We start from the raw sequence: 10,763 nt of genomic DNA, 5'->3' as shown, positions 1-10,763 counted from the left end.
ATAGAGTTGATAGAGATGCTCTGTGGAAGGTATTAAGAATATATGGTGTGGGAGGAAAGTTGTTAGAAGCAGTGAAAAGTTTTTATCGAGGATGTAAGGCATGTGTACGTGTAGGAAGAGAGGAAAGTGATTGGTTCTCAGTGAATGTAGGTTTGCGGCAGGGGTGTGTAATGTCTCCATGGTTGTTTAATTTGTTTATGGATGGGGTTGTTAGGGAGGTAAATGCAAGAGTTTTGGAAAGAGGGGCAAGTATGAAGTCTGTTGGGGATGAGAGAGCTTGGGAAGTGAGTCAGTTGTTGTTCGCTGATGATACAGCGCTGGTGGCTGATTCATGTGAGAAACTGCAGAAGCTGGTGACTGAGTTTGGTAAAGTGTGTGGAAGAAGAAAGTTAAGAGTAAATGTGAATAAGAGCAAGGTTATTAGGTACAGTAGGGTTGAGGGTCAAGTCAATTGGGAGGTGAGTTTGAATGGAGAAAAACTGGAGGAAGTGAAGTGTTTTAGATATCTGGGAGTGGATCTGGCAGCGGATGGAACCATGGAAGCGGAAGTGGATCATAGGGTGGGGGAGGGGGCGAAAATTCTGGGGGCCTTGAAGAATGTGTGGAAGTCGAGAACATTATCTCGGAAAGCAAAAATGGGTATGTTTGAAGGAATAGTGGTTCCAACAATGTTGTATGGTTGCGAGGCGTGGGCTATGGATAGAGTTGTGCGCAGGAGGATGGATGTGCTGGAAATGAGATGTTTGAGGACAATGTGTGGTGTGAGGTGGTTTGATCGAGTGAGTAACGTAAGGGTAAGAGAGATGTGTGGAAATAAAAAGAGCGTGGTTGAGAGAGCAGAAGAGGGTGTTTTGAAGTGGTTTGGGCACATGGAGAGAATGAGTGAGGAAAGATTGACCAAGAGGATATATGTGTCGGAGGTGGAGGGAACGAGGAGAAGAGGGAGACCAAATTGGAGGTGGAAAGATGGAGTGAAAAAGATTTTGTGTGATCGGGGCCTGAACATGCAGGAGGGTGAAAGGAGGGCAAGGAATAGAGTGAATTGGAGCGATGTGGTATACCGGGGTTGACGTGCTGTCAGTGGATTGAATCAAGGCATGTGAAGCGTCTGGGGTAAACCATGGAAAGCTGTGTAGGTATGTATATTTGCATGTGTGGACGTATGTATATACATGTGTATGGGGGGGGTTGGGCCATTTCTTTCGTCTGTTTCCTTGCGCTACCTCGCAAACGCGGGAGACAGCGACAAAGTATAATAAATATAAATAAAATATATATATATATTTATTATTTTGCTTTGTCGGTGTCCCCTGCGTTAGCGAGGTAGCGCAAGGAAACAGACGAATGAATGGCCCAACCCACCCACATACACATCCACACACGCAAATATACATACCTATACATCTCAATGTATACATATATATACACACACAGACATATACATATATACACATGTACATAATTCATACTGTCTGCCTTTTATTTATTCCCATCGCCACCTCGCCACACATGGAATAACAACCCCCTCCCTCCTCATGTGTGCAAGGTAGCGCTGGGAAAAGACAACAAAGGCCCCATTCGTTCACACTCAGTCTCTAGCTGTCATGTAATAATGTGCCGAAACCACAGCTCCCTTTCCACATCCAGGCCCCACAGAACTTTCCATGGTTTACCCCAGACGCTTCACATGCCCTGGTTCAATCCATTGACAGCACATCGACCCCGGTATACCACATCGTTCCAATTCACTCTATTCCTTGCACGCCTTTCACCCTCCTGCATGTTCAGGCCCCGATCACTCAAAATCTTTTTCACTCCATCTTTCCACCTCCAATTTGGTCTCCCACTTCTTGTTCCCTCCACCTCCGACACATATATCCTCTTGGTCAATCTTTCCTCACTCATTCTCTCCACATGACCAAACCATTTCAAAACACCCTCTTCTGCTCTCTCAACCACACACTTTTTATTTCCACACACCTCTCTTACCCTTACATTACTTACTCAATCAAACCACCTCACACCACATATTGTCCTCAAACATCTCATTTCCAGCACATCCACCTTCCTGCGCACAACTCTATCCATAGCCCACGCCTCGCAACCATACAACATTGTTGGAACCACTATTCCTTCAAACATACCCATTTTTGCTTTCCGAGATAATGTTCTCGACTTCCAAACATTCTTCAAGGCTCCCAGAATTTTCGCCCCCTCCCCCACCCTATGATTCACTTCCGCTTCCATGGTTCCATCTGCTGCCAGATCCACTCCCAGATATCTAAAACACTTTACTTCCTCCAGTTTTTCTCCATTCAAACTTACCTCTTATCCACACATGCATTTGCTTCTCTACAGAAGTCTTTCACACCATCCAAAAGTTCTCCCTACACCATATACCCTTAACACATCCCATAAAGCATTCCACTCAACTCTGTCACACGCTTTTTTCCAAATCCATAAAAGTTGCATACAACCTTTTTATCTTTCACTATACACTTTTCCACTGACAACATCACCAAAAGAATTCTAATCCACACATCTCCTTTCCTCCTTAAAACTTCAGTTATTTCCATCACTCTTATCATTCAACATTCTTGCATACACTTTTCCTGGTATACTTCACAGACTTATTCCCCTATAAATTATACTTATGTCCTTAGCACCTTTTCCTATAATATAAAAGAACAATAGCTTTCACACAATCCTCAGGCACAACCTCCTGTTTCCTTGCTAAATTACGTATCGGATGCATCCACTTTTATTACATGTTCTCCTCCATAATTTAGCATTTCAGCTGTAATCCCATCAATTCCCATTGCCTTTCCTATCTTCAGCCTCATCATTGCCCTTCTTGCATCCCTTTTTGCTATTGGCTCTTACACTTGTATCCTCTTCCTTCCATCCTCCGTATCCATGCATGTAACAACTGCTACCTCCCCTTCCACATTCATTCCTGTCCATATCTCTCCCCCTTCCATAACTCATTCATCATCTCCATTTTTACTCCATACACCCTGCTCAAGGTTATGGGTTTCCCCAGCACATCCAAGATCTTTCATCTTTCATACTACTATTCGCCATTTCCCGTGTTAGCAAGGTAGCGTTAAGAACAGAGGACTGGGCCTCTGAAGGAATATCCTCACCTGGCCTCATTCTCTGTTCCTTCTTTTGGAAAATTAAAAAAAAACGAGAGGGAAGGATTTCCAGCCCCCCGCTCCCTTCCCTTTTAGTCGCCTTCTACGACACGCAGGGAATACGTGGGAAGTATTCTTTCTCCCCTATCCCCAGATATAGCTTAAAAAAAAAAAATCACAAGCTCCCTCTTTTTGCTTTCATCAGTCATCCAATTTGCATTCAGTGCCATCACCCTCAATCACTTGTCTCTTTTACTTCTTGGCAAATCTGTTCAGACTCCAGTGCTGCTTCTTAGTCTTTTGTGCCTTACCCTTGACAGTCCACTGGCAGATAGCAACTCCAGTGCAGTGTTTCCAGAGTCAACAAGGCTATAAACTGTCCAAAAAAACTACACATCCCAACATACCTCAAGTGTTTGTATGTATTCAAAAGATTGCTATGATGGAGTTGGGCAATGCCTCCCCGTTTAGTTCCACCCTTAAGGGTGTAGTAATGAGGTCACCACAGAAGGAAGAGTGAGACTTTTTAGAGAACTAGGAGTATCCCCTTAAGGTACTGAAACTCAAAACCTTTTTCAAATTCTGTGCCTATCAAAGTAGCAGCACCTCCTACCCCCATTGGTTAAAATACTACAGAGACAAAATATATTCACTACTTACTCTTTCATCTTTTGTTTTTCTAAATTTATCAGTTTCCTCCTCAGGAACCTGTGTGCATTTCTCATCTCTCTCTTCATCTTTTCCTAAAGGATCTGTAGCTCTACTGCTGTTAGTTCATATACATTTTCATCACCCTTCCTTGCTGCAATTATTGCCTCCTTCTTATCCTTTATTTTGTTAGGTACAGGGACTCTACTTTTCATTACCCACACACCATCATATAAAGTCATTAAGTTATTTTCCTCAAATTTTATATCAACTTGTTCCTTTGTGTATGCAGGCCCACTACCATCCTTCTTTACTGTTGCTGTAACTTTCTATTTTTCTTGGCTTTACTTGCTTCCATAATCTTCCCTGAAGTACCATCCTTTTGTGTCAAACCATCAAGATTTTCTTCCTCCTTTGCTGGAGATTTTTTCCTCTTTGCATTTTTTTCTTTTTGGACTTTATCCTCTTACTTGTGAGCTACTTTCTGGTCTTCCTGTAGGGTCACTTTTTGGTCTTCCACTTATAAGTCTTCTTTCTTTTGGACCACTTCCTCATCTTCCTCCACCTCTTAGACCTGTATAAGACATAATGGAATCACTGAAAATGATGGTTATATAACATTCATTCATACTGCCAAACTTGCACCTAAAACAAGTATCTATAAATCACTGTCTTTGAAAATAGAAAAGAAAAGAATAAAGGAAAAGGAGGGTATGAATACAGAAGGCAAGGAAAAGGAGTAAGGAAATGAGGAGCAAGGGTTCTTGCCTACTTTCAAATATGTATGACAAGATTCTGCCATATGAAAGGGCCAGCGCATGATTAGCACTCGCTTCACATCTTGAGAGGTAGCACCTGGAAACAATGAGGAATGGACCATCACTCATACACACACACACACATATATATCTATTCTATTCTATTTTGCTTTGTTGCTATCTCCCGCGTTAGCGAGGCAGCGCAAGGAAACAGACAAAAGAATGGCCCAACCCACTCACATACAAATGTATATATATACACGTCCACACACGCAAATTTACATACCTATATATCTCAACGTATACGTATATATACACACACAGACATATACATATATACACATGTACACAATTCATACTGTCTGCCTTTATTCATTCCCATCGCCACCATGCCACACACGAAATAACAACCCCCTCCCCCCTCGTGTGTGAGGTAGCGCTAGGAAAAGACAACAAAGGCCCCATTCGTTCACACTCAGTCTCTAGCTGTCATGTAATAATGCACCGAAACCACAGCTCCCTTTCCACATCCAGGCCCCACAGAACTTTCCATGGCCCACCCCAGACGCTTCACATGCCCTGGTTCGATCAACTGACAGCACGTCAACCCCGGTTTACCACATCGTTCCAATTCACTCTATTCCACTTCTCCTCGTTCCCTCCACCTCTGACACATATGTCCTCTTGGTCAATCTTTCCTCACTCATTCTCTCCATGTGCCCAAACCATTTCAAGACACCCTCTTCTGCTCTCTCAACCACACTCTTTTTATTACCACACATCTCTCTTACCCTATCATTACTAACTTGATCAAACCACCTCACACCACATATTGTCCTCAAACATCTCATTTCAAGCACATCCACCCTCCTGCGCACAACTCTATCCACAGCGCACACCTCGCAACCATACAACATTGTTGGAACCACTATTCCTTCAAACATACCCATTTTTGCTTTCCGAGATAATGTTCTCGACTTCTACACATTCTTCAAGGCTCCCAGAATTTTCGCCCCCTCCCCCACCCTATGATTCACTTCCACTTCCATGGTTTCATCCGCTGCCAAATCCACCCCCAGATATCTAAAACACTTCACTTCCTCCAGTTTTTCTCCATTCAAACTTACCTCCCAATTGACTTGTCCCTCAACCCTACTGTATCTAATAACCTTGCTCTTATTCACATTTACTCTCAGCTTTCTTCTTTCATACACTTTACCAAACTCAGTCACCAGCTTCTGCAGTTTCTCACATAAATCAGCCACCAGCGAACAACAACTGACTCGCTTCCAAAGCTCTCTCATCCACAACAGACTGCATACTTGCCCCTCTTTCCAAAATTCTTGCATTTACCTCCCTAACAACCCCAACCATAAACAAATTAAACAACCATGGAGACATCACACACCCCTGCCGCAAACCTACATTCACTGAGAACCAATTACTTTCCTCTCTTCCTTCACGTACACATGCCTTACATCCTCGATAAAAGCTTTTTACTGCTTCTAACAACTTGCCTCCCACACCATATATTATTAATACCTTCCACAGAGCATCACTGTCAACTCTTATCATATGCCTTCTCCAGATCCATAAATGCTACATACAAATCCATTTGCTTTTCTAAGTATTTCTCACATACATTCTTCAAAGCAAACACCTGATCCACACATCCTCTACCACTTCTGAAACCACACTGCTCTTCCCCAATCTGATGCTCTGTACAAGCCTTCACCCTCTCAATCAATACCCTCCCATATAATTTCCCAGGGATACTCAACAAACTTACACCTCTGTAATTTGAGCACTCACCTTTGTCCCCTTTGCCTTTGTACAATGGCACTATGCAAGCATTCTGCCAATCCTCAGGCACCTCACCATGAATTATAAATACATTAAATAACCTTACCAACCAGTCAACAATACAGTCACCCCTTTTTAACAAATTCCATTGCAATACCATCCAAACCCGCTGCCTTGCCAGCTTTCAACTTCCACACAGCTTTTACTACCTCTTCTCTGTTTACCAAATCATTTATCCTAACCCTCTCACTTTGACCACCACCTCGACCAAAACATCCTATATCTGCCACTCTATCATCAAACACATTCAACAAACCTTCAAAATACTCACTCCATCTCCTTCTCACGTCACCACTACTTGTTATAACCTCCCCATTAGCCCCCTTCACTGAAGTTCCCATTTGCTCCCTTGTCTTACGTACTTTATTTACCTCCTTCCAAAACATCTTTTAATTCTCCCTAAAATTGAATGATACTCTCTCACCCCAACTCTCATTTGCCCTCTTTTTCACCTCTTGCACCTTTCTCTTGACCTCCTGCCTCTTTCTTTTATACATCTCCCACTCATTTGCATTTTTTCCCTGCAAAAAACGTCCAAATGCCTCTCTCTTCTCTTTCACTAATAATCTTACTTCTTCATCCCACCACTCACTACCCTTTCTAATCAACCCACCTCCCACGCTTCTCATGCCACAAGCATCTTTTGCGCAAGCCATCACTGCTTCCCTAAATACATCCCATTCCTTCCCCACTCCCCTTACCTCCTTTGTTGTCACCTTTTTCCATTCTGTACTCAGTCTCTCGTACTTCCTCACAAAAGTCTCCTTCCCAAGCTCACTTACTCTCACAACTCTCTTTACCCCAACATTCTCTCTTCTTTTCTAAAAACCCCTACAAATCTTCACCTTCGCCTCCACAAGATAATGATCAGACATCCCTCCAGCTGCATCTCTCAGCACATCTCTCTTTCGTGCACCTATCAATTAACACGTAATCCAATAACGCTCTCTGGCCATCTCTCCTACTTACATACATATACTTATGTATATCTTGCTTTTTAAACCAGGTATTCCCAATCACCAGTCCTTTTACAGCACATAAATCTACAAGCTCTTCACCATTTCCATTTACGACACTGAACACCCCATGTACACCAATTATTCCTTCAACTGCCACATTACTCATCTTTGCATTCAAATCACCCATCACTATAACCTGGTCTCGTGCATCAAAACCACTAACACACTCACTCAACTGCTCCTAAAACACTTGCCTCTCATGATCTTTCTTCTCATGCCCAGGAGCATATGCACCAATAATCACCCATCTCCATCAACTTTCAGTTTTACCTATATCAATCTAGAATTTACTTTCTTACACTCTATCACATATTCCCACCACTCCTGTTTCAGAAGTAGTGCTACTCCATCCCTTGCTCTTGTCCTCTCACTAACCCCTGACTTTACTCCCAAGACATTCCCAAAACACTCTTCCCCTTTACCCTTGAGCTTCGTTTCACTCAGAGCCAAAACATCCAGGTTCTTTTCCTCAAACATACTACCTATCTCTCCTTTTTTCTCATCTTGGTTACATCCACACACATTTAGACACCCCAATCTGAGCCTTCGAGGAGGATGAGCACTCCCCACGTGACTCCTTCTGTTTCCCCTTTTAGAAAGTTAAAATACAAGGAGGGGAGGGTTTCTAGCTCCCCGCTCCCGTCCCCTTTAGTCGCCTTCTACGACACGTGAGGAATGTGTGGGTAGTATTCTTTCTCCCCTATCCCCAGGGATATATATATATATATATATATATATATATATATATATATATATATATATATATATTTTTTTTTTTTTTTTTGCCGGTATCCCGCGTTTGCAAGGTAGCGCAAGGAAACAGACGAAAGAAATGGCCCAACCCACCCCCATACACATGTATATACATACGTCCACACACGCAAATATACATACCTACACAGCTTTCCATGGTTAACCCCAGACGCTTCACATGCCTTGATTCAATCCACTGACAGCACGTCAACCCCGGTATACCACATCGCTCCAATTCACTCTATTCCTTGCCCTCCTTTCACCCTCCTGCATGTTCAGGCCCCAATCACACAAAATCTTTTTCACTCCATCTTTCCACCTCCAATTTGGTCTCCCTCTTCTCCTCGTTCCCTCCACCTCCGACACATATATTCTCTTGGTCAATCTTTCCTCACTCATTCTCTCCATGTGCCCGAACCATTTCAAAACACCCTCTTCTGCTCTCTCAACCACGCTCTTTTTATTTCCACACATCTCTCTTACCCTTACGTTACTTACTCGATCAAACCACCTCACACCACACATTGTCCTCAAACATCTCATTTCCAGCACATCCATCCTCCTGCGCACAACTCTGTCCATAGCCCACGCCTCGCAACCATACAACATTGTTGGAACCACCATTCCTCCAAACATACCCATTTTTGCTTTCCGAGATAATGTTATCAACTTCCACACACTCTTCAAGGCTCCCAGAATCTTTGCCCCCTCCCCCACCCTATGATCCACTTCCGCTTCCATGGTTCCATCTGCTGCCAGATCCACTCCCAGATATCTAAAACACTTCACTTCCTCCAGCCTTTCTCCATTCAAATTCACCTCCCAATTGACTTGACCCTCAACCCTACTGTACCTAATAACCTTGCTCTTATTCACATTTACTCTTAACTTTCTTCTTTCACACACTTTACCAAACTCAGTCACCAGCTTCTGCAGTTTCTCACATGAATCAGCCACCAGCGCTGTATCATCAGCGAACAACAACTGACTCACTTCCCAAGCTCTCTCATCCCCAACAGACTTCATACTTGCCCCTCTTTCCAAAACTCTTGCATTCATCTCCCTAACAACCCCATCCATAAACAAATTAAACAACCATGGAGAAATCACACACCCCTGCCGCAAACCTACATTCACTGAGAACCAATCACTTTCCTCTCTTCCTACACGTACACATGCCTTACATCCTCGATAAAAACTTTTCACTGCTTCTAACAACTTGCCTCCCACACCATATATTCTTAATTCCTTCCACAGAGCATCTCTATCAACTCTATCATATATATATTTTATATTTTATTTTTGCTTTGTCGCTGTCTCCCGCATTTGCGAGGTAGCGCAAGGAAACAGAAGAAAGAAATGGCCCAACCCACCCCCATACACATGTATATACACACACGTCCACACACGCAAATATACATACCTATACATCTCAATGTACACATATATATACACACACAGACACATACATATATACCCATGCACACAATTCACACTGTCTGCCCCTATTCATTCCCATCACCACCTCGCCACACATGGAATACCATCCCCCTCCCCCCTCATGTGTGCGAGGTAGCGCTAGGAAAAGATAACAAAGGCCCCAGTCGTTCACACTCAGTCTCCAGCTGTCATGCAATAATGCCCGAAACCACAGCTCCCTTTCCACATCCAAGCCCCACACAACTTTCCATGGTTTACCCCAGACGCTTCACATGCCCTGATTCAATCCACTGACAGCACGTCAACCCCGGTATACCACATCGATCCAGTTCACTCTATTCCTTGCCCGCCTTTCACCCTCCTGCATGTTCAGGCCCCGATCACTCAAAATCTTTTTCACTCCATCTTTCCACCTCCAATTTGGTCTCCCACTTCTCCTCGTTCCCTCCACCTCCGACACATATATCCTCTTGGTCAATCTTTCCCCACTCATTCTCTCCATGTGCCCAAACCATTTCAAAACACCCTCTTCTGCTCTCTCAAGCATGCTCTTTTTATTTCCACACATCTCTCTTATATATATATATATATATATATATATATATATATATATATATATATATATATATATATATATATATATATATATATATATGTGTGTATGTGAGAAATACTTAGAAAAGCAAATGGATTTGTATGTAGCATTTATGGATCTGGAGAAGGCATATGATAGAGTTGATAGAGATGCTGTGTGGAAGGTATTAAGAATATATGGTGTGGGAGGCAAGTTGTTAGAAGCAGTGAAAAGTTTTTATTTAGGATGTAAGGCATGTGTACATGTAGGAAGAGAGGAAAGTGATTGGTTCTCAGTGAATGTAGGTTTGCGGCAGGGGTGTGTGATGTCTCCATGGTTGTTTAATTTGTTTATGGATGTGGTTGTTAGGGAGGTGAATGAAAGAGTTTTGGAAAGAGGGGCAAGTATGAAGTTTGTTGGGGATGAGAGAGCTTGGGAAGTGAGTCAGTTGTTGTTCGCTGATGATACAGCGCTGGTGGCTGATTCATGTGAGAAACTGCAGAAGCTGGTGACTGAGTTTGGTAAAGTGTGTGAAAGAAGAAAGTTAAGAGTAAATGTGAATAAGAGCAAG

The 10,763-nt window shown here is 42.9% G+C and overlaps 1 protein-coding gene across 8 annotated transcripts in view; it reads right to left on the bottom strand.

Annotated features, from left to right (window-relative positions):
• Positions 1 to 1,016: 1,016 nt before the first annotated feature.
• The window catches only part of LOC139763692 (peroxisomal targeting signal 2 receptor-like), a 50,252-nt gene continuing 40,505 nt past the window's right edge, over positions 1,017 to 10,763 (bottom strand). For all 8 annotated transcript variants that reach the window (XR_011716209.1, XR_011716206.1, XR_011716207.1 and 5 more), the window contains exon 7: positions 1,017 to 4,359. Coding sequence is in view for 1 of the 8 variants with exons in the window: in XM_071690011.1 (XP_071546112.1) it covers positions 4,354 to 4,359 (6 nt within the window). In the remaining 7 variants the exon portion in view is untranslated. The remainder of the gene's footprint in view (positions 4,360 to 10,763) is intronic.

Source organism: Panulirus ornatus, chromosome 47 (genome assembly GCF_036320965.1).
Source record: "Panulirus ornatus isolate Po-2019 chromosome 47, ASM3632096v1, whole genome shotgun sequence".
In the NCBI taxonomy this organism is placed as follows: domain Eukaryota; kingdom Metazoa; phylum Arthropoda; class Malacostraca; order Decapoda; family Palinuridae; genus Panulirus; species Panulirus ornatus.
The sequence above is the reverse complement of the archived record's forward strand: the minus strand, read 5'-3'. Positions and strand labels throughout refer to the sequence as shown.